At 39.4% G+C, this 25,797-nt stretch overlaps 1 protein-coding gene across 1 annotated transcript; it reads left to right on the forward strand.

Annotated features, from left to right (window-relative positions):
* Positions 1–527: 527 nt before the first annotated feature.
* Positions 528–25,565, forward strand: dmgdh (dimethylglycine dehydrogenase). Its single transcript, XM_051938953.1, is given in 19 exon segments — positions 528–763; positions 1,055–1,223; positions 4,416–4,514; positions 4,592–4,756; positions 5,789–5,993; positions 12,844–13,092; positions 13,889–14,087; positions 15,980–16,055; positions 16,057–16,083; positions 16,085–16,100; positions 19,629–19,647; positions 19,963–19,978; positions 19,980–20,129; positions 20,263–20,393; positions 21,198–21,415; positions 22,857–23,014; positions 24,364–24,423; positions 24,527–24,661; positions 24,747–25,565. Coding segments are annotated over 19 exon segments (2,421 nt in total). The 5' UTR covers positions 528–647; the 3' UTR covers positions 24,960–25,565.
* Positions 25,566–25,797: the final 232 nt, after the last annotated feature.

The raw sequence follows: 25,797 nt of genomic DNA on the forward strand, positions 1-25,797 counted from the left end.
CCTAATCCACAATACACTGAAGGGTTGTATGAGCTCATAATTCATATTCTGAGAGTAAAAAAGACCAAGTGTTGCAGGAAAATGATCTTTTGTGTCTGCATCTATCAGGAACATTGTACTGTTATTTTCAAACAAATGAGTAAAATGCATCCTCTGCATCCTGTACCTTTTTTCATGCACTACTTTGATCCTGACTTACATAGTATAAATATGTAAAACACTGTGTGGATTGCAATGACATTTTCTGTAGATTCATGGTTTCCACATGATACACCCAAATCCTAGTGTCACTGTTGTGCCTGAATGCATGTTCTCGGAGCTGTTTGCATGGCTATAGTCCTCTGTGTTGTTCATTTTTTGCCTCTTACTTACATCAGTATATTAATCCTTTTACTGCTGTTTTTGCAGCTGCTTTGTGACCTACATCTGCAGTCTTGGCACACAAAGCGTTAACCTGTCTGAGGGCTGATCTGGATAAAGTTTCGTCTTGACTTGGTTCTGACCTGTGGGCGTGCCAAAGCGCCTGTCACCGCAAACTGGGATATTTGTAACTACACAGGACAGTGCAGGGGTTCACAGAGAGGGGGGCTGGTTATGCTTTGAGTTGCTTTTGTAGTTTTTTACTATTATTTTTTTTTACCTCCGAAATGTCTCGGATATTAAACTTAGCACCGTTGCGCAAAAGTTTAGCCGCGTGTGGAGCGATTGCTCGGCTTCCTTTGAGGACCATCTGCTGCACGTCAAGGAAACATGCAGAAGAGAGGTGAGATTGTTCAGTTTTACTCACGAGAAAGCCTCACTTTACTGAGACTTCTCATTGAATAGGTGTATCATTCATAAATATAGATGTAAATCGGCCACTTAGTGTTGCATAAGGGATTGATTTACGCAGCAAAACTTTACGCATCATGCAGCTGTTCATTGAATGCCACTTTATATGCTCAGCATGCTCTCCAGTTGCAGGTATGATAAGCTGTGGCTCTCTGTAAATAGACCACTGAATGCACTGTTGCATGGATCTGCAGTGGTTCACCTGAAGTGTCTTGTCTTGCAGAGATGCAGCCTCAGCTCTGGGGAAGAGGTGGAAGGACACGGCAGAGACGGTCATCATTGGAGGCGGCTGTGTGGGCACCAGTCTGACCTATCACCTGGCCAAAGCTGGCATGAAGGACGTGGTGCTGCTGGAGAAGTCTGAGCTCACAGCTGGATCTACCTGGCACGCTGTACGTCCACCAAACTCTGCATTGCTTTATCTCAGAGCAAGCACCCTGCTGTCCCCATGATCATGAAGAGCCAGGTGGTCTGTGTCACAGGGTCGCTTCACAGCAGCAGCAGCAGCAGCAGTTGGCACAAATCCTGTTTTTAACATTTTGTTTGAACACATCGACATTTCCACATTGGTCTGCGACTGTGTGGTTAGCTTTATCGATAAGTTCCAAGATTTAATTTCAGAAAGAAGTGAAAAATGTCCATCATAATCTGCTAAAAGCCAAAAAAATGTGTCAAAATTTCTCAACAGTTCTAATAACCCCTAAATTGTGTCACACACAACACAAATTTACAACTTTACGACCAAGAGCCCCAAACCTAGCAATATCCTCCTTTTCTGTCATTTATGACTAGAAATCCTCACATCAATAAAATAGCAGATTTAAGATCAGAAAATAATGATAGTGATCACCTCAGTTTACTAAAGCCTAAGCTGTGTGATTAATTTGGTCAAATTGGCTGAGGTGCAGTTAAAAGTGGTTGCTGTATTTCCGTATGAATTAATTTGTCATTTTTACAAAGCAGTCATTGCTACCTCTTGGAGCCCCACACTGATGAACCTAAGAATATCCTAATTTCTGTTGTTTATGATAAGAAACCATTACATTTTCATGAAAATGTCTGAAATATTCAATTGATTCTGATAATAGTGCATATCTGACATTTTTTTAGTGACTGCAGCTCTGTATAAGACAAAGAAAGGCAGCAAATTTATAGGCTGGCAATCAGAAACATTCTGAATTGTAGCTTGAAAGTTTTCTGAAAAGTATGTATAAACTAATAAGCTACTTGATTAATCTTTGGGCAGTCATGTTTTTTTCCCTGAATCATGTTTGTTCACTTAATAGCTGTGAGAAATGCACCAATGCACTTGATTATTATAGAAAGAAACAAAAGTAGTAATTCAGTCAGACAGCTTAAGCAGATTATATTGTAACTGACTGCTAAGCCTTAAATGCAACTACAGATCTACAGTACAGAAGGGCTCTTCCTTGAAAGCCTTATTTAGTGAAGGTGTTTACAGCCATTTCTGTTTGCATTGTTCGACAGTTCCACCGTTTCCATCGAGGGCAGCTGTCACCGTATAATTTTTCAAGGCATTTGAGGACTTGACCCACTTGCGCTCCCACACTGTCCGTCATTCATTTACAAGATCGACACTCTCTCGCTATAAATACATGTTTGCCATGTAAGAGGGGGGACTTCAGTTACTCCCTTCATGAGGAGTGATGGAGCCTTTCCCATCATGCACTGGGGAAGAAGAAAGGTGCACTTTGTTCATACTTTTAGGTGCGTGTTTTTTGGCTATTGGAGGAAACAGCAGCACACAGAGAAACCCACATGCTTTTTTTGACCTCTTCATGAATTGCAGTTGATTACAGGAGAGTGACTGTGATAAAGATAGGGTGGTTAATTTCATTAGCAATAATCTGTAACTCCTCTGTTCACTATTTTGTTATAGTATAAAGTAGCATTACAAGGCTCAGATGGGGTAACGCCACTGCTATCATTAATATTTTTACAAAGTTTGATCCACTGCGTCTGTAAAAATCAAAAACCTGTTTTAAATTTGGCTGCTGTCTCCTTCAAAATAGTCTTGTGCAGCGATACTCTGCTCCCAGTGCTTCTGTAACACTTGGAATGCTCCCTGGACGTCCTGTTCTGTGAAACCCCGTTTGCGATAAGCACTGAATCTCCTAAACTGTATCAAAAAGGAAACCCCACAGCTTGAATTTAATTTTGGAGAAGGGGAAGAAGTTGCAGAGAGCCAGATTTCATGACTTGGGAGGGATGAAGGTCGACAGTTGTGCTGTTGGGGCTGGGTTACACAGAGTCTTGGAGACCTGCATGCCGTCATTCCACAGCTCGGGTTGTTTACACCAAATGTTCTCCCTGAGACTCCTCAAGATGTCCCAGTAGAACTCTGCCTTCAAAGTGCAATCTTGGGGAACAAACTTGTGCTGCACAATGTTCAAGAGAACAAGAGGCTCCTAATCTCACACCGCTTGTCCGGTCTTGGAAACTGCAGTTCTTTCGCTGTAAAAATCTGCTGTTTCTTCTCTTGATGGTAACTGCAGACCCAACTTTTGTCATCAGTAATGATCTTCCACATGAAGGTTTGATCATCCTTTCTGCTGACTGACACAGAGTACAATGTTTGATATCTCTTAAAGAAATCACAAATGTGCACCGTCCTACCAGTGGTCATAAAAATATGTGTAGCACAGGTTTTGTCTGGACAACATGTGTGACTTAGACAAGCATGAACAGTCCCAAAACTTTGTGATTGCACACCTTGTGAACATGCAGAAAGTTATCACCTAACGCTACAGTTCTCCTCAACTCTAAGGAATGATTATACCTCTTTTAACCCGCGTTTTTCTTTTAAACTGACTCCATCACTAAACAGCAGACCGAAAAAGTTAGCAATCACTTGGTAAATATACAAAGCCAAACATTTCCTTTAAAAGTAGGGGGATACCAAAACTGCAGGTAAAAGAAAGATAATGTTGGATTTATATTTATCAGATAGTCTCAAAGGAGGCTTTTGTGGTGAAACACTGTTAGCTTGCATGCTCACCACCTAACCGAGCTGCGAATTTACAGCTCCTGATAAAGACATTAATAGCTTAGCTTAACTGTGAACGTACAACATGGGTTAGCTAATTTCTGTTTTATCCATCCGTTACTTGCATTCTGACAAATACTGCCAAGTTAGCTTAGTTTTGCATGCAGCTAATTATCATCAGGTTGTTACACATCACTTCAAATCCCTAAAAACTACAGACACTGCCTGCAGTTTGGCTGAAAAGTACCTTAGTTGTTGTCAAGTGGACTTTAATGAGTTAGAGCTTTACTGTTGTGCCAAGAAGTGATGAGTTTTTTTGTGCTTGTTTGATAAAAATCTCATGATTTTAAGCTTAGATTTGGTTACGATTTCTGACGGAACTGCATATCATGATGGTAGACTGTTGCAAGTTCAAAATTAGACCGATCTTTCTGTTTTAACAGTTCCTGGTTTGAGCATATTTTTTGTATTCAAAAAAAAAAAAAGTATTTGACTTTTTAAAAATAACATGTCTTTTAAACCCATCAACAGGTTTTGGGGCTCAGAGTTTTACTTCTGCTATTTGTTTGTATTTCAGGCTGGTCTGACAACATCTTACCATCCTGGCATCAATGTGAAGAAAATCCACTATGACAGCCTTAAATTATACAAGACCCTGGAGGCTGAAACTGGACAGGTGAGATGCCTTGCTCATCTTTCATAGCTTTGCGGTACATAAGTGTGTGCATGGATTTATGTTGTGTTTCTCTGCAGGCCGTGGGTTTGCACACACCCGGCAGTGTCCGTATTGCTTCAACACCAGCTCGAGTGGACGAGATGAGGTACCAGATGACCCGCACACACTGGCATGTGACGGAGCAGTACATGATCGGACCGGAAAAAGTCCAAGAGCTCTTCCCTCTGCTTAATATGGACAAGGTCTGTACTGTATGCGCATGTGGATTATTTACGGACTGATTGGTGGAACAATGTCCTTAATTAAGCTGCTTCTACTGATCATCCACCACAGTGGATGGCAGGTTTCCCACATTCTGATCTGGATGTTTCATAATCTTAAAGCAGGATAGTGTGGCGTATGAAGTACTTATCCAGAGTCCATCCAAACCTCTGTCCTCAAACAGTCAGATGTTGCTGGTTTTGAATAGCCTGGAGGTTCAAAGCTAAATAGTTAGCCATTTTCTGATGTATTTTCTCTTTTGCAAAGAGTTAGATGACAAGATTGAGACCACTTGCATGTCCAAAGTTTAAAAAAATCCACATCTAACGCTCACAGCATGTTAAACCTTCAATATGTAATTATTCAGTGCTTCAAAACTCACAAATGCCACTGTAAACAATCATGGTGGTGGATTTCATTGAAAATTAAATTAAACATCTTGCTAAAGCTGCTAACATTTTAAGTATTACTCACTTTTGTTGAGGAGAATTTCAGTCTCTCTGTTCATCATTCTGCTGGTCAGTGGTTCATTCTGTACAACACAGGCAGATATGTTATAATGTATGAAAAATTGACCTCCAACCTTTCTTCTTGTACTGTTAATGATTAAGATCTTATTCACAAAGCACATTCAGACTCCTCAGAGGAAGAACCCTTTCTGTTTTAGATCACATCTCGGAAAATAAGTTCAACTTTTCACACACAAAACCCTTCACTTAATCTAATATTGGGCAGTTTGCCATGAAATCCGCTTAGCACAGTAATGCTCACAAATCTCTTATGTTAAATGATCCAGAGCAGAAGTCATTTGTTGATACTTTGTAGTTCCATCCACTTTACTACTTTGAGTATTTGCATTTATAGAGATAAGCATTGCAGCCTCAAGAGTGTGAACTGCTTTACTTGTTAAACCTTGATCAGGTGAGTTTAGGTACTGATATTTCCAGACAGGCTTGACCACTGCCTCACTGTTTATAATGATCAACATGTTCAATTCGTTTCCATGTTTTCAGGTGCTGGCAGGCCTCTACACCCCCGGAGACGGCCACATCGACCCCTACTCTCTGACTATGGCTCTGGCTGCTGGAGCTCGTATGTACGGTGCTCAGATCTACAATCCAGCTCCTGTCACCGGCCTCAGCCAAACATCCGACGGCAAGTGGGACGTCCAGACTCCACACGGAACAATCCGCGCAAATCGCATTGTCAACACAGCAGGTTTGTACTTCAACATTCACATTAGGCATCCATGACACATCGGAAACTTTGGTCCATTTTGAGTTACCTGTAGTATTTGATTAGCTGGCCGTTTTTATTTCATTTTTCATAATCATTAGAATCATTTCCATTCATTTACTTAGAAATGGCTCGTTGACATTAACATAACTAGATGAGCCCTCAGTAGAGGGCAGAACCACGCCCTCTACTGGTGAAAACCCTGTCCTCCCTTTACAACTGATGCAATATGTATCAATTTTGATCATCGTACGTATCTCCCTCCCTACTTGATCTGCTGACCTGTAACTCCACAACTGAGCAGGGGACCTTAGACTGATCTTCAGTGCCAAGTTTGATTATCCTGACTTCAGCGGTTGCAGAGATATCGGACCGGACATAGTCACATACATACATACATACATACATACTTACCCAGCCAGATACCGCACTGAATGCAATAACCCCGCCGACGTACCCATTGGGCGTGGTTAAATATCACTGTTTTGCAACTCCTTCTTCAACTGTGGTTTCTGGCAGAATTTCAAGGTGCTTCATATTTCATCGACTGCATTTCAGCATAGACTTCATTAACATTAATGACATGGATTTGGTCGAAAAATGAAGGCCGAGTACCTTGGAGGAGGAGATTTTTTTGGATTCGCAGCAAATAGGTGGCCTTCACAGGTGAAAATATCACTAATCTGAAACTAACAGAGACATAAAATGAGTGTTAATTTCTCAGATGGTGCGTTAAAGAACAAAAATCTTGCAATCCATGTAATATAAATGAGACTTCTTTCAAATTGAGGTTTTTCTGTGAAGTTTGTTTTTTCAGGTGATCTGTCTAGCTTTGTTTCCTGCCAGAAAAGCATGTAAAAATGTATCTCAGGTATAACATTTGGCATTATTTTTGCTATTAGGTCAAAACTGGTCTCATGCAACAGCTCCTACTTTATTGCTTTATAGCTGCAGCTGGGTGAAGGCCACATGTTCATGATATTTCATCATTAGAATTAAAGATAACTTTGGCATTTAAGGCAGCCTCTTCTTATGCTCCTCCATCTGTATAAAAGCTGGCTTCACCAAAATGTTAGCAAAAAGAGAAAGTGAGACTTGCATTTCTGATTCTGCATGTCAGTAGTCAGATATAACATTGTTAGTACAGTTAGAGAAGGGCTGTTCTGTCTCAGAAATAAAGAGGAAATGGTTGAATATTAGGTAGGCTATCATCTTTATGGTGGACAGAATCACTTCATTACAGCCATAAATTTTAACTCTGAAAGACATGAAACATTTTCAGTTCTCTGACGTTTCCTGAATTACTCATGACATACAACCGTCTTCATTAAATCTAATCAAATTTCATTTAAAGTCTTGATATTTTGTTTATCAATTGAATGATTAACTATAACAAGATTCTGTAAAAAAAAATTAAAATCCTACATTCTTTGGTACAACTGTGAAATCATTTGTGAGTCACCCACGGCAACATTTAGCAGCTTTTCAGCTGAACTGCAGGTTGTGTTTACAGGACAGATAAAAGACAAGTATGGCAATATCTATAGTTTGTAGAGTCGCCATTTTTTCCAGTATTGATAACAACTGTGCAGTTGGGTTGTGGACAAAAAAAAAAAATTGATAGCGGGATTTGGGGCTTGGGATATTTTTCACCATTTTAAAACATTTATAGACCAAATAAGTAATCAACTAATTGGGAGAATAATAATCAGATTAATCAACAGTGAAGATTAACATTACATGCAGAACTAATCTGCTGCCCTAGTCTAGTCCTAATCAGATGTGAAGTATGAAAAAATCAGTGCTCTAAAATATTTGAATTGTTTGCAGGGAGAGAAGGAGATTTTAAATTTCCACCACATCTTATCTGTGAGCTCCCCACTGTCGGAGACCTTTGCCCACTCAGACCACTGCTTGCCGAGTTCAGGGAAGACGTTTTTGGCTTGAACTGGGTCGTACCAGTTCTGGGGGATTTTGTTGGCCAGGACTCCTTTCATCCCTGCTGCTGTTGCTTGTTTAGCTGGCTCAGGTTCAGGAATTTGCCCCAGTCTTTTCCCCCAGTCTGTTCTCCCCTGTGGAGCCTGTTGCGTAACAAATAACAGTATGTAGGTCATGGATATTTTGCATTCGTCACCCCTTTTTTCTGCAGTAACAATACAAAATTGTGCATTCACATGAGAACATGAAACTTTGTCCTTTAAAATGGCACTAATTTCCACTCAAGCATGAAGCTACAGCAGAGCAAATGTTCCACAGCTGCATTCACAACTACTTGCTCCATATTTTCTCCCTGAATTTGCACATTCTGTAGTCTGGTTGAAGCCAGTTGTGCTGCGGCCCTGCTGGCCTTTTGCCCTCGCTGTGTTTGACAGCCAATCCAAAAAGGCCAACGGTTCAGATTTCGTCCAATCTTGAAGCGGCAGCAAATGCACACCTCCTGACAGACATTTTTTAGCTTTCTGCTGCTGTGCTGATGCCCCTTTTTGCATACATAAGTTTGCTGTTTAGCTGTACTGATCAGATTACATGTTTAGTATAGATTTCATGAATATGGGTTTGCTTGCATGCATAATAATGTTGTCTGGGTAAATGTGGCCTTTTGCAAGTACAACCACAAACCTATACTCACTCATGTTGCCCTTTTGTATTTGTATTTTTTAGTGGATGACAGATGCCTCAATTTTATGTGCTGCAGAAATAACCCATATGGGAAAGCAGCTGGTTTAAGATTTCATTCTGAAACATCCCACATAGCAAAGCAGAAAATAACTCCCAAGAAGCAACAGCAACCTCAACTCTTTTTTTTCTTTTTTTAATGCATTGTGCTCACTTTTTTCATTTAAAACCCACAAGTGGCTGCTTTGTGGAGATTACATAATGCCAACTAGCTTGACAATTTTTTTTCTGTGCTTCTTCTTGGCCTGCTTTTCTGAATTTATCTCTCCCAGTCCTTTGCGACGCCTCCACAGGGCGTCAACCAACCTCTTCTTTGTCCACCCAATGTCTTCTTTCCCCCACATCTAATTTACACAAATCCAGTTCACTGAAACTCTGCAAACTGTGGAGAAGTCTGGAGCCCCCGTTTACCAATAAACTTGACTCCCATGACCAATAAGAGCCTTAATTAAAGTCAAAGGTTGTGTTCTCTGGTATGCGACCCCACAGGATCGCTTTCCATGTATCAGCTCTGTGAACTGAAGAGAGGAGGCAGTGTTTTGGCTGAGGTGTGAAGAGTAAACTACATTTTCTCACACCTAGAAACCTGCAAACGTATTATGTCCTTCAGATCAAACCTTTTCTGTCTGATATACCCTGCACTCAGTGCTGGTTAGTATTATATGAAAGTACAAACCATTGCAGGAAATTTTTTTGAATTGATGTTTCAACCATGTATCTGTTACTTTTGGAAAATTATTTTCAACTATTTGCCCATTAAATTTAGGTGTTTAACTGTTTATCCATCATTTATTTTAGGTGTTTGTCGATAAATTGTAGCTTAGTATTTTAACTGCTAATTCATTCGATATATACTTGAACTGTGTATCCATTACTTTTAGCCAACTCGTTCAGATGTTTATCTATTACCAGTATTTAGCCAATTAGCCACATTTGAAAATATTTCCATTGGTGTCCTTTTGTTTTCAACTCTTCTTCCATATTTAATTACTAAATAGCCATTCTGACAACATTAGCAGTTTACATGATTTTTAGCTCACTTATCTTTTGCTTTTTGCTCACTATTTTCAACTGTTTGTCAACTACTTGAGGCTATTTAAGCATTTATCCATTATCCTTCTTTAAGCTAATATTTTTTTTAGGTATGAGCACCTCAAGTAGTTTATCTGTTTGTTTATCTGATTATACATTACATTTAGGTCCCTATTTAGATAATTTAATCATTACTTTTAGCTAATGTTTTGTACTGTTCATCCATTTTAGTCATAGTATTTTAGCAGTTTATCTTTTAATATCAACTATTTTAGCTGTTTAGAAAAAAACTGTTAGCTAGCAATTTTACCCATCCATTACATTAAAATGACAATAGTTTGACCCATTGTTTAGTTATTTCAGTCATTGTATACATTAGTTTTATTTATTTTTTTCTGTGGTTTGTCAATTACTGTTAGCTTGCTTTTAGCTAACTTTTCAGTCTGTTTATCAGTCAGCTACTTCAGCGTAAATCCATTATCATGATATTTACCAATAGTCCATTACTACTGGCTAACTATTTCATCCATATTCTAGTATTTGGCTAACTTTACTGTCTGTTTGTGGATTTACTACTGAAGCAGTTTATCCAATTATTTAACTATTTATTCATTGTTTTTGTCATTATTTAGACCAATTTTCCATTATTTACAAACTGTTTCCCTTGTTTATCCATTTTTTAGCTCACTTTTTGAATGTTTACTCGTTACGTTTAGCTGACTGTTACTAGCCTGCCGTTGCACATTACTTGATACTATTTCAAACATTTTTCTATTAGACTTCTTTTATGTAACTTTTCAACCTGATCATCCATTTTTTTAGATATTAGTTATTTGTAGACTGCTATTTAGACCACTTACCTGTTATATTTAGCTAACTTTTCAAACCGTGTATCAGTTTTGATTCAACAGTTTATCTATGATTTTTAGCTATTCTAAGTGTTTAGCAATAAACACATGAATAGTAATAATAGGAATAATTAACATGATATTTCACCTATATCCAGTTATGTTTAGCTATATTTGAAAAATGAATCAATTAATTCCGTCAAACTACTATTAGGCTATTTATCCGTGACTTTCAGCTAATTATTCTCACCAATAATCTTAGCTAGCTGGAAATTTAACTGTTTATTAATTAAACTTAGCTAAATAATTCATATGTTAGTTTGGAAATATGTCCAGTTACTTTTTCTTATGTGATTTGTTTATTAATTACTTTTGGCTTAGTCAGAATTTCTCTGCTTGCTTTATGCATAGATGACACTATAGTTTTTGCACTCGCCCTTGCACTAGAGTAGAAGTTTCAGATCACTGAGTATGTCAATCTAATTTTGCAAATCTTTCCACGTACGCCAGCTAACTAGAGAAATACCATCAGTGCTATAAATGCAATAAATGTAATGAATCGCTGATTTGCTTGTTGACGTTATGAACAAATTGTTCTGATTGTTCCGAGTTTAGAACCACCAAACCGATAAGCAATTCAATAGTGTGGACAGCCGATGTGGACAAAGCTGGCCTTGTTTTCAGAAGTTGCTTATTTTGGTGAACTTGTTACTCCTTCACCTGTTTTTCCTTGGTAATTCAATGAATCGGCCCTGTGTGTAGGCATGTGGTAAACAGGCTCTTGCATAAACAGCCTTGGACCTTATCAATATTGTGTGATTGCACCCCCAATCCATCCGTGAGTTCACAAATGGTGCATAAATACATGCTACAGTGGTGGATCACCTGCGGATTTGAATGCGGGAACAAAGATTAACATAACTTGAAAGACAAAAATTTAAAACCCAAGAGCGCTTACTTTTGCAGCACAGAGATCAGCAGGTCGAAGTGCACCAGCCGGCTTCAGATTCACACTTCAGGTCACAGCAGCTGAATTGGAACATTGATCCTTCACTATCCCAGTGAGAGACTCTAAATACAGCATATTTATCAGGTTGTGCTGTATTTTAGGTACCTAAATATTTTTTTTCAAGTGGAAAGAGTTTGCAGTAGATAAGGAGTTTGACAATCTATATTCACCTATGAAGGAGAGATTGCTGTTTCAGATTTGACATCAACATTTCTTTAGGTGACTTCAGCCTGATGTCATTTGCTTACTGCACACTGCAACATCAGGAGGGAAAACTGGTGTTGTTACATAATGTACAGGACTGTAAACCACTGAGGCTTACTGCTGTTTAGTGTCACGTTATGAAATAATAGTGTGGCTTGTTTTTCTAACTGTTAGAGCCCCTCTACAGACTGTAAAATATACACATAACCTTTAAATCATGTGCTATACTTTCTCAGCCCCTTTTTGCATTTGTGCTTGGCTTCTAAATGATGGCATGTTTCCACATTAGATCCTTGTGGTGTGACTCCTAACTTAGCTTCTCGTGGCTGACATTAAATGAGGGGCATTTTCACATTTGCACGTCCTTTTTTTTGTGTCTGTGTTTGCTGAGTGTATATTTTCGTTGCTGGTTGTTTGGATGCATCTGTATGTTTGCATGGGTTGAAATAGGAAACTTCATTTTAAATCTCAGCCTTATAACCACAGGATGATGCATGCACCCTGTTCTGTATATCTTATGACTGGCTGGGTAATTCCTGAATGTTAAAGTGTTTGTTTTCTCGTCTACTTCTTATTGTAGCTAATTATAAAGAGAGGAGGTGCTGCAGGAGCTGTGGTGCCCTGCTTCCAAACAGATTCACACACCAGACTTTTGTGTGTCCACCAGGAGAGATCAGCTCTACTTTATATGCCTCATAAAATGTATATGCAATGGAGAGTTAGGTTAGGACATTATGTTACCAGTTTTGCAGCCAGTTTTCCATAGACTCACACAGTGGAAGCAAGACAGTCTCAAAAGAATAATTTGTCATTTTGGAAAGTACACTTTCTTCCTGAGATTTAGATGAAAACATCAATGCCGCTTTCATATCCACGCAAAAGGGATTGGAGCATCTTTTTTTTTAATCTAGCACTCAGCTACTGAACAAATAGATGCTACAAAATCATTAACACGTGTCCAATTTCAATTTCTGAACACATCACTCATTCGGTAAAGACATGAAGGACTGCCAGCTTTATCTTGTTTCTCAGCTGATTTGACACAATCTCTGTTGGTTTTTAGGTTTCTGGGCCCGTGAGGTGGGTAAGATGATTGGGTTTGAACACCCCACCATCCCGGTGCATCACCAGTACGTGGTGACTGCCACAGTACCAGAGGTGAAGGCTCTGAAGAAGGAGCTGGCTGTCATCAGGGACCTGGAGGCCTCCTACTACCTGCGTCAGGAGAGAGACGGTCTGCTGTTTGGCCCATACGAGAAGATGGAGAAGATGGTGCTGCAGGACTCGTGGGTCAGAGAGGGAGTACCTCCAGGTCTGTCTGCCTTAAAGGATCTGTTAAGAATCCTTCATTGGTTTTGTTTTTGCACAATTTTTGCATGTCTTGTACGTTAACCCTCTGAATCCCAAAATCTGGGTTGTAAAGACATATTATTCATAAAAAAACCTGCCCAAATCACAGTAATAACAAAATGAATTGCTTGATTTTCAACAGTGAGGCGGTCTTTGAACTGCCCATCTGTGTGCTGTTCAGTGGGAAAAAAATGTCCGAATCTAAGGCTAAAATCATGAGATTTCATCAAAATCACTTCATTCTACATGTCTTATATGAACATTTTTCAAAAATAGGTCTTTTGCAGTCTTTGAATTTGGTATCAAAGAAAAAAAAGATTTTGCACTTGTCACAGCAACTACGAAGCCATTAGTGACTCAGCTGCAACCAACATTCATGTGATAAAAATTTAGGGGTGCTTTTGATATTTTCAAGCCACCAAGAGATAAAAGGAAAGACATTCAGGAAAGTAATTTAAATTTGAAGTCGTTAGATATCATTAAAAAATAAGATCACTGTTAATTCAATTTTTCTTCAGTTATTTGAAATTAAATAATCAAGGAAATGAAATTTGCATATGGCAAGATATATGGTACTGTAACTGTGTCTTATTGAGTTCTCTCTCCTCCTAGCCATATTTGTGCTAATTCTGTAGTGGTGCAGGACTTTTATAATGCAGTGAGTAAAGATGTGACAGGAGCCAAACAAAACCACTCTGCTTGGAGCTCAGAGAGTTACATATAACTTTTTCTTTTTCTTTCTTTTCTGGGTGCTGCAGGCTTCGGCAAAGAGCTGTTTGAGTCAGACCTTGACAGGATAATGGAGCACATTGAGATGGCCATGGAGATGGTCCCCGTGCTGAAGAAAGCTGACATCATTAACACAGTGTCTGGACCAATCACATACACCCCTGACCTGCTGCCCATGGTGGGACCACACCGGGGAGTTTCCAACTACTGGACTGCCATTGGCTTTGGGTATGTATTAAATTCATTTTATTCAATTTTACAGGTTCTTATTCTGTTTTATTCCATTTCATTTACCTCCCATATTGTATATATCTGGCCTCCTTTGCAGATGTTGTCATTTTTAATATTGTTTTGTTATATATGTACATTTGATTTTATAATTTAATGTTGATATTTTATTTCTTATTGCTTGTTGGTGTGTACTGTCCAACGGAAGCTAATTAAATTATGATGACAATGAAGCCATTGTAATTCTAAATCAGGGCTGTTCAAACTGTGAGGTGCATCTTCACAAGCCAAAATACAGCATTTAGTAGTGGCAACAGGTGCAGGTCTCAAACAACACTAAGTCTATAATTGCAAAACTTGCCTGAGAATTATGTCATAGTAATCAAAATCAAAGTAATCCAGTGACAGTGTACATCTGTAAGTACATTCCAAACTGGGCCTTCTCGTAGCTGGAAGTTATACAATTTGCTGACTTCTTCAGGACATACTGTCTGTGTTCTTAAATGTTGAGAACTGTAGTTTTAAATTTAGAGCATTGTTATTGAACAAATGGGTGTAAGGCCAAGGATGAAACATGGTTTGATCAAGAGGTTCTAAAATTGACCTATAGATACCCAAATTAAACCTGATTCTAATTTGTTTGCCATTTCTGTTGAAGAAGTCTGCTTGTGCAGTGATACTCTGCTCCCAGTGCTCCTGCCTTGCTTTTAACCTCCCTGGAAGTCCCATAATGCCAACATGTTAAGCACCATCTGTGATGAGCGATAAATCCCTAAAACTGTTAAAATGACAACCCTTCAACTTGATAGAAAGAACATCCAGAGAGACAAATCTGGTAAGTGTGTGGGTAGGAAGAAACTTGTGATATGTGGCTGAATTCATTGATAAAACATGCCACAGGCCACAGTTCAGATCATTTGTGGTGAATGTTCTCCTTCAGCTGCCTCAGGACATCAACCCTGGGGGACAAATTCATGATGCACAACCTGTAAATGTTAAGCAATGATCATACATCTGATGCTCCTTGGTGCATGTGGAAACAGCAGAACAAAAAACAGTCCCAGAGCTTTTCGATTGCACCACTTATTAGGAGTGACAAAATCACTTTCCATGTTGCACTACAAATGTTTTGACATTACAGATGCTCAGGGTGGCATTTCACATGGGGTTGGAGATAGGTGGGGGTTAGCGCTGCAGTGATTAATCACATAATTTATGAGTTGTCAAGTATTAAATTAATCACAACCTATTTTAATAATTGGTGAATTGGTTTGAGTAAGGGCTGCACAGCGGTGTAGTGGTTAGCACTTTCACCTTGCAGCAAGAACATCCCCAGTTCAAATCCCGGCCTGGGCCTGGGATCTTTCTGCATGGAGTTTGCATGTTCTCCCTGTGCATGCGTGGGTTTTCTCCGGGCACTCCAGCTTCCTCCCACAGTCCAAAAATATGCTGAGGTTAATTGGTTAATCTAAATTTTCCGTAGGTGTGAATGTGAGTGTAATTGTTTGTCTGTATATGTAGCCCTGCGACACACTGGTGACCTGTCCAGGGTGTCACCTGCCTTCGCCCGAGTCAGCTGAGATAGACTCCAGCACCCCCACGACCCTAGTGAGGATAAAGCGGTATATAGAGAATGGATGGATGGATGGATATTTCATGATATTCGATTTTTTAAAGATTTTAAGATGCATCTGGACATTTGGTTTGAGTAATTTTTCAAATAAAGACAAATTCCTTTCATTGCAGCTCCTTGAATTCAGTACTCCTCTGTGATGGTAAATAGAATATCTTTGGAAGTTGATGAAAATGAGACATAACTGTAAAATGCAATCTAGACATATGGTGTTTCTACACTCAAGCAAAGTGTCAAAGCATGGTCTTTATGTTTTCAGGTATGGAATTATCCATGCTGGTGGAATGGGTAAGTTCCTGAGTGATTGGATTACGAACGGCGAGCCTCCCTATGACCCTGATTGAATGCGACCCGAACCGCTACGGGCAAATGGAAAAGACGTACCTTTTAATGTGGCGCCAAAGCTCGAGAGTCTGATGGCTACAACAGTGCGGGTAAAGTAGAACATGGAAGACGACACCACCTGCCTTCAGCTTCCCTGGACAAAGCCTTTGTCCCTTTACTCTCACTGAAACACATTATGTTGGTCTTCCAGTCGGTTAACCCCAAGAAGCAGCGTTTTGCCGGCCGCAACGAGCAACGTATTTTATGAGCTGCTGAAGGAAAAGGTCCATGCTTCATGCTGGTGGGAACAACCCCACTCTACAACACACGGATGAACCGGTACAAGTAGGCCACAATACAAGCAGTGTCTGTTGTCTATTGACAGTGTCAACTACTTGTACTCATTTCCTAAATAGTCATGGTAAGAAAAAATAGTCTGAAGCATTGCTTTGTAACTTCCTATCATTTATTTGGCTGCAGTCTTGTAATAAGTCAACAATCACTCATTCCTGCTTTCTTGTTTTTACAAAGGCCTGTCATTGAACATAGTGGTGGTGGATGAGTACAGTGTTGTAGATTAGCATCACAATTCCTCCCAAGAGTACATGCAACATACAAATAGCAATCATCTTTGTGTGCAGAAAAGACCACTAGATTGTGTATGTATTTGTCAGAATAATGGCATACTGTTCTTGAGTAAAAATGGGACAACATGCTAAGTTCCCTCCCAGGCCCTTCAGTTATTTCAGCTTACACATCATGGAACAGTCCCACTAACTGTAAGCAGCAGCACAAGAGAACCATCTAGAACACCTCACTGGAAGAACAGGACAGCTGCTAACGTTCAACAACACATGTGGGTGCACATGTAGGATCCCAGTCCTTTTTCTAAACCACACAGTTGCTGATTTCCTGAGATAATCTGCCAAGTGTGTGGACTCCTGCCAAACCTTGAGCCTAGAATCCAATTGGCCCTCTTAGAAGCTGTGTACTTGGCTCATAACTGTGACATGGACGTCTTAGTCTCTACAAATATAAAATCCATAGTCAAAATCTTACAAATGCAACTTCATTTCCTTTTTATCCATGAATGTATTTTTAGCCCTCCAAGCAGCTTTGTTCCAGACTGCAATGTCTACACGAGTATTGGATCGACTGTGATGAAATTTTGGACAAATGCTCGTGATTTTCAGAGGGTTAATGCTCCTAACTTTGGCGTCGCACCACAAGAAGGTGAAATGTGAGGGTTTGACAGAAATATCTTTAGAGCTTTTGAATGCATTGCCATGAAATGGATACAAATTGCACAGGAACTGGCAGTAAATTTGGTAAATCTTACACCTCTGTAAAGATGATGGCCCTACAACTTGTTAGAAGACCCAATTCCAGCTTTCCATGTTTCTGTGTTTGGGCAATGCACTGACTGTAAAATATGGATATGCACTCATTGTAGTAGAATAGAGCTGCGTGTGCTCCTCTTTCGAAGTCTGCGTTGGTCTTACATCTTTGCATCTGCAAGTATGTAAGTTGCTGTGAACATAAATTTATCTCCCCAAGTCTGTGATGGTCTGCAGCCTAAGAATAGAAATAGTGCCGCGAAGTAGTAAGGTGCATTTGCGGAGTACATGGATGCGATCTATGCATATGTTTGCAACAATTTCGCAGCTGGATAGCTAGTGATTAATACCCGGACTTTGGCACAGCCTTTGTCAAGGTCCTTAGTGCTGTCCCACATACCTACCTTGTGCTGTTCTACTCTCAGATGTAAGTCGCTTTAGCGTCTGCTAAATGAAATTGTAGAATTATTGTTTCTCCCAAGCAGACTACTGCCAACTACAAAGTGATGTACTAACAATCAAGTGATGTCCGCAGCAGTCCGTGCACTCGTTCATGGCTTTATACTTTATGCAAGTACACGAGGCGTGCTAGCATTTGGGTCACAAAATGTTGGCCACCGGACCCGGCAGGTCCACTAGAGTCTGCATGGAGTCTCGCACAGACTACTTGCAACCCCATTTGTGTCTATGCGGACCATGCTACAACAGCGAATCCGCAATGTTTGACAATAGTGTGCATGCATGGATTACATAAGTACAACCTATTGCGGCATTCTGGAGCACACCTTTAAAAGCAGACTCTGTTGGAGTAGAAAGTAGGCTTTATTTCCACAGAGCTCTGTGTAATGTTAGCAATGCTTTGTTGGTGTGTTGAGTAATTCCTTCTATTCAGCTGTATGACCATTAAAAATGCAATTACGAGTAACTAGTGTGATGTATATGGCATTTATTTGAAAGGTTACATGCGCAGCTATTCCCCGGAAGTGTTTGTTTGGACTCTAGTTTACGCTATGATTCTGGGCGTTACCTTGACAGACGAAACGGCTTAAACGATTTGCAGATGTTATGCAGCACAATAAAGAAACTTCAAGTTGAACAGGTATGATTCCTGACTCTGCATAACACCACAACTAGTTGAGCTAGTTTTACACACGCTAGTTTTGCAACATATAGAGTGCACAATGGTTCATATATATAATGTATAATTATTTCAACAGCAAGCTTACAACTGGCAGACTAAACCTCCTCACTTATTTTGTGTCATATATTATTTTTCCTGTGTTTGTTCAAGTGCATATTCAGTAAAATTAGATGATAAAATCTGATCTAATCACTTCTCTGCCCTGGCTGCAGTGAAATTTCTATCTTTAAAGAGAGGCTTTTTCTTGCATCATACACATAAGCGTGTAATCATAGCATAGGCGTCAGTTTAGGGGGGGACGGTGGGGACGTGTCCCCCCCACCACTTTTGTCAGGGTCATTTTGTCTCCAACACATTCAAATTCTTCACATGTAAGCCGTTGTAAACCCAGTTATTTTCAGTAGTATAGAAAATTCCGACGCTCCTGAACGCACCATCCGCACTCGGCCGAGAGTTGCACAGACATGCAGCACACCTTCGTGAGGTTAAAAAAACAAACAAACAAAAAAAAAACGCGCAAATGCTAAATTTGCGCCCTGTGCCAAGTGGAAGCTCCGACCAGAGGCGCGCAGGGGCAAAATTTCGGCCCGGGAGAATTAGTACTATAGCGGCCCACAGACCCCTCCACCCGCATGTACTGATAGCTCTACAGCTTCAGCCTCTGCCTTTGGTGCGGTGGTTGTGAGTTTGATCCCAGCTTGTGGCATTTTGCCGCCGTTCTTCGACATTTTCTCAAAGTGCTGTGGTCTCCATCCCCCCACTTTTAAAACAAACTGACGCCCTTGATCATAGTATACATAATTATACATAGTATAATACAATGATGTGTGAAACAGAGCTAATAGTGAAAACTGAGTCTGTGGGGTCTGTAGCTGTCTGTCTGGGCCTCCACAAGTAGGCTATGATCAAAGCTTCAGCTGTGCTTTGTGGTTACTGTTAATTCGGAAGTGTTAGCATGCTAACAAGCTAAACTAATATGGTACATGTTAGTGTTGTGTGTCATGTTAGCATGTTTTGTCAGCAATTGATTAATGTTTGCATGCTTACAGAACTGCTAGCATAACTGTAAACTCTTGTTAATATGGTAAATGGTCTTTATTATGTAGAACCTTTAACTTTAGCAAGGTTCGAATATGTTCCACACACACTATGCTGCCATTCAGCTGAAGTCAGTGTTCTACCCAAGGACGCTTTAACACGTGGAGGAGCTGTGATTGAATCAACAGCCCACTCAATGACAGCATCTGATCTAATGCTGCTTTATATTTTCTGTCTTGTAAGCGGTAGTTTATAATTCTGTCCTGCCAGTGTTCATACATTATACTCATACAACAGTTTCACAATGAACCTTATTTAAGAAAATGCCAATAAAAAAGTTGCCACTTGTTAACATTAATTGACTGAGAAATAAAGAGATCATTGATTTGTTGCTGTGCTCAGGCCAAGTTTCCGACGTAACAAACTGGTTCGGACCAGTTGGCAGAGAGTGCAGGTTGGTGATGGAGAAGGTGGGAGTGATCGACCTGACGCCTTTTGGCAAGTTCATCGTGAAGGGGAAGGACTCACACAAGCTGCTAGATCGCCTGTTCGCTAACACCATGCCCAAGGTAGAGCACATGTACGCTTCATGAACAACATAAACTGTTCAGCTGCTGTAGCAGTAAATGTGTAATAATTATGATTCTGTACTGCTCCACAAATGGTCTTTCTGACGGCGTCCTTTAACTTGTGTGTTTTCAGGTGGGCTTAACTAATATCAGCCACATGTTGACACCCAATGGGAGAGTCTACGCCGAGGTCACCATCACTCAGTTGGAACCAGGAAAGTTCCTGCTCATCACAGGCTCAGGGTCAGAGCTACATGACCTCAGGTGAAATACATCAAACCATCTGCACAGGAACACTCTCATTAAGGTAGTCAGACTAGCAGCAGCTAATTTAGCATGAAAACGTGGAAATGCTTCCTCATTCCATTTGACTACTTAATTAATGCATATAAAATCACCATATGGACATGTCAAAAAGGTAAAAACTTGATTGTCACTCGACGAGACCTTTGAATTTAAACAAAAAAAAAATCCTCCTTCTTTGCAACAGAGTGAGTTGTAGCTACATTTTACAGAAGCATTGTGTTCTACTATCGTAAGGACTTCATTCATAAGAAATCCCAGTTTTGAGGTACCATTTTAGCAGTAAGTAATCAGTGCTAAATGACCAAAACCGTAAATACATGCACATTTGGACATGCACGTGTCCAGTTTTCACCTCCCTACATAAAGCTCATAGTGTTAACAGATAAGCAAACGCTCTTAGTTCTTTGTCTCACACCCAGATCAGAGTTGAGCCTCAAGCTGTGCTGAATAAAACTCTCTCACAGTTTTATCCGGCAGAAACTTAAAACCTTTCAGCAGCTGCTAACACAACGCCTCTCCTTTTGCTCCAATCGGGAGGAGGTATATTAAAACATTCATCTTCATTCCAGCAGTGTAACCAACTCTGCCACAGCCTGAACAAGGGGAGTTTAAATTGTGCAGTGACCTCTGGTGGTCACAAATTACCCTGTGAAGTTTAGAACTCATAGCAGATAGTATATTTGTCAGATAGGCTGAAACGTATCAGATGCTAATGATGCAGTATTAAAGTGTATTTTCTCTGTGGATTTTAACTCGACTCAGGTGGATAGAAAAAGAAGCTATAGAGGGCCGATATGACGTCGACATCAGCAACGTCACAGATGATATTGGCGTGCTCGGCGTTGCAGGACCAAACTCCCGCAAAGTTCTCCAGAAACTAACAAAGGAGGATATGAGTGATGCCGGATTCAAATTTCTCCACTGCAAGTCCATTGAGCTGGCTGGCGTCACTGTCCGGGCCATCAGGATCTCCTACACTGGTAATGTACACTTTGTGCTTTTGTCAAACAGGTTAAACAGATTGTTGGTTCACCAGAGAAGAATCATAGCTCTTTTGAAAAAAATCACTTAAATGAAAGTGAAATTAGCAGATGGTGCATATATAGTTAGTAACAGTTACTAGTAAAGATGTAACAGAGGAAAGGGAAATTACAGCTTCATTCACTATCAATAATGAAAATAACTGTGAGTTGCACTTCACTATCAGTCCTTTATATTGTTCTTCCTCTATGATGCATACGTTTCATTATCTTGAGACTTAAGACAGAATAAAGCTAACAAGCATCAGCAAGCCAGTGAAATCATCTTTAATCTGTGAAAACATATAAACACAACATGAACGACTAGACAAGGTACATAAAAATACTTGTGTTGCGTCAGTTTATACTTTTTTGAGGTAATTTCTGCTGGGTCTTTATTATGATTTGCTCTGACACCAGGTCAGGAACAACTGACCTGTTAACAAAGTTAATATTACGACTTACTGAAACAGAATTATTACATTATTAGTCCAACTTTGAATTACCGAGTCAAAATTCTGACTTATTATGATAAAAGTACGGTATCCTGAGTGTAAAATCATGGATACAAAGTCAATATTCAGTTACTCAGGCAAAAAATGAAATGGTAAGTCAAATTGATGACTTACTCAGACTAAAATAAGGTACACTGACACAGTAAAGACTATGATATTAAGTCAAAATTATGAGACAAAAATGCCAAACACCAGGTGAAATAAATTAGATACAAAATAACTATTATGATTGACTAAATGATGATAAACTGATACAATGTTAGTGACACAATGAGACACAAAGTCAAAATTATGACTGAATGACAATATTCTAACACAAGAGAAGTCCAATTCTAAGATGCTAAGTAAATATAGTGACTTATTAGGAGAAAAATAAAAGCTACCAAATAAAATAATTAGATTCAAAGTCAATGTTGTGAGTTACTCAGAAGAAGTATAAGATATTGAAATAAGTCAGACTATGACACACTATGACTTCATGAGGCAAAAATATGAAATGTTAAAACAATATTATGACTTACTGGGGCTAGATTTTGAAATGCTGATATTAATGATGACAAATGCTAAGTCGGTATTAGGACTTACTCAAACCATCATTGTTCTAGAGACAAAAATACAGCATGCTAATTCAAATATTAGACACAAAGTCAATAAACTCAAACTAAAAAACTTTGTATTGACAAAGTCAAAATTATGAGGAAACTAAATCAGAACTTTGACTCAAAAAAAACTGATAATTTCCACTTACCATGAATAGTTTATGTTTATTGTGTAACTTGTCTATTCTTGTCTTTTAGTAGCATCCATACAGTTTAATTTACATTTTACTGGACATGTTTTTCGTGTATATGAACTACAGGCTAAGGTGATATTATATTTGTGTGTAGGTGAGCTGGGCTGGGAGCTCTACATTGACCAGAAGAACATGGCGGCTGTGTATCAGGCCATCATGGCGGCAGGAAAAGATGAAGGCATCGACAACTTCGGCACATACGCCATGAACTCCCTCAGACTGGAGAAGGGCTTCAGAGGCTGGGGAGCTGAGGTACTCAAAGAAAACATGTGACGGGATAGTTTGAAATATTCACCACGTTCACTTTCTTTCTGAGTATGAGATTAAAAGATCAGCACCATTTTCGTATCTGTTGGCTACACGGTTAGCTTAGCTTAGCATTAAGTCTAGAGGCAGAGGAAAACAGTTAGCCTGGATCTGTCCAAAGGTAAGAAAAATGTCCACCTTTGAAGTATCTGGTGGCTTAATGCTTAGATCAGGCTGTCATATTAGTCTCTCTCCCCACAACTTTTCAATCCATATCTTTACTGTACAACGTCGACAAAAACATCACATTTGAAGCATAAAAACCAAAAGTATCTGGGGGTGGTTTGGGGGACTTTCTTGAGGTTTGTTGGACACAATGACATTTCCTAGCAAGAAATAGTTGGCACATTGCCCCTCATTGTAATTCTGTACGGCATGAAACAAGAAATACTGTGTTCATTAGTGAGCTTTGGACCAACACAAGCAGTTTCCCCTAAGCTAAATGGCTGCTCTAGGGCTGCAGTAAACCAAAGAAAGTCCAGGTTTACTGAAATCGTACATTTTTAACCAGCTCGTTATTCACATGGGGAAATTACATGTTTTCTCAAAATAAAGTGCACTGACTAGTCGAAATAAACATAAAGAGATTTTTACAGCATATTAAATTCCTTAAATCTGATTATTTTACGCTGAAAGGATGAGAAAAGACTCGCAGCAGACCAGTGTGCCTCTGCATGTTTTCATATGATTTCTAAAAACAGAACTACATCAACTGGTTTTCCAGCAGAAGAACTACTGAGAAATATAAGACAGACAAATTAGCTTAGTGTTTTTGATGATCCGCCATATTGGTTGTTGAGCTTTGATATCCATCCATCCATCCATCATCTATAGATATAGAGACAGACAGACCATCACACTCGCATTCACACCTAAGGACAATTTAGAATTATCTAACATTCAAACAGCTGTTTACAGATTTACACTAAACTTTCTACGCACCTGTTGGATTGATTAGTTGTCAACTATGAAGTTTTTCTGAAACTTTTTTGAGTCATTTTTGAAAAAATAAAATTGTCTGACTCCAGCTTCTTAAATATGAATATTTTCTACTTTCTTTCATCCTCTATGACAGCAAAGTAATTATCTTTATAGACTAAACAACTAATCAATTAGTTGAGAAGATGATCAACATGTTCATTGAAAATAAAATTGAGTGTTTTTGGTGCCACAGATTTTATTAAATCTTCACAGTGGGACGTTTACAGTCTAAAGGCATATTTCCCAAAATGCACCCTTATGTAGCTCAGGTTATGGTTATTTTGTTAATGGGATCAACGTTGTATTTTTTACAGATGAACTGTGACACCAACCCTCTGGAGGCTGGACTGGATTATTTCATCAAACTGAACAAGGTAACGGTGCTGCTCATGTCAGACATTTCATGTAGTATTTCCTCTGTAACTGGGAATAAGTCTACAACCTGAACACACATCGTTTGTGTCTTTGTTTGTCCAGCCTGCTGACTTTATTGGCAGAGCAGCCCTTCGGGAGATCAAAGCCAAGGGCCTGAAGAGGAAGCTGTCCTACATCTCCCTGGATACAGACGATATCGACCCTGAAGGCAATGAGACCATCTGGCACAATGGCAAGGTTAGAAACAATGGAAAGTTGTAGATCATGTCCATTTAGTTGGTTTTTTTGTCACTCAGCCAGCGTCCTTTGTTGTCCTTTTCAGGTGGTTGGAAACACAACGTCTGGAGCTTACAGTTACAGCTGCCAGCAGAGCCTGGCGTTCGCCTACCTGCCTCTGGAGCTGTGCTCTGTGGGCCAGAAGGTGGAGGTGGAACTGCTGTCAAAGAAATATCAAGCCATGGTCATCCAGGAGCCCTTAGTCCTCACCGAGCCCACACGGACCCGGCTGCAGAAGAAGGCAAAGGGCAAAGCATAAACACAGGCCGTCCTCGATCAGTTTCTCAGCAGCTAATGAAGAACAATCCTCATGCGATCATAAACAAGAGTCTGAGGTGGAAAGAAAACCATGTGCTGAACTGCTCCACATCCTCAGATCAGTGGCTAGTTTAGGAGCAAAATAAACTTCCTCTTGACAAGGAAGAAGTAAAAACAGATTATGTGAAGTCTTATGAATGTGTTTCTGAGCAGCAATAGCTGTGAAGTTCTTGAACCACAGTGTCTTAAAGTACTGGAAGAATAATTGTCTTTTTGTAATTCCGTAAAGAGAAAGTTAAGGTTTACATGTCAGCTGTTTCCTTTATGTGCAGAATAACTGAATGATAGAAAGGTGCTAAATGTATCAAATGAAATCTGGCTTTTGTGCTCTTTGGATGAACAGAATTGCTGCTGCTTCTTTTTCTACAGTGAGAGGAGCATTTTGGAACTGTGACACGTGGAACAACATATAGAAACACCAATATCCAAAAGAAAGAGAGTGTTTGCAAACTGTACAAAGATTTTTTGTAAATCTTTTGTAAATCTTTTTTTTTTTTACTAATATGTACATTAATACCTTGATAATTAAAGCATTGTACTCATTGTCTTCCTTCTCCTCTCCCATTACTAGTTTATAGTATATACAGTAAACTGTGTAAAATGCATGCATAGACTTTACTGTAGTACAATACAGTTTAAAGTGTAGACATTATTTTTTGATAAGAATATCATGATGTAGTGTATAGTGCAACAGTACTGATATCAGTAATATACAGTGTAAAATAGTGCTGGACATATTACTGCTTTAACATTACATCAAATTTACTCATTTAAATAGT

Source organism: Acanthochromis polyacanthus, chromosome 18 (genome assembly GCF_021347895.1).
Source record: "Acanthochromis polyacanthus isolate Apoly-LR-REF ecotype Palm Island chromosome 18, KAUST_Apoly_ChrSc, whole genome shotgun sequence".
NCBI classification, from domain to species: domain Eukaryota; kingdom Metazoa; phylum Chordata; class Actinopteri; family Pomacentridae; genus Acanthochromis; species Acanthochromis polyacanthus.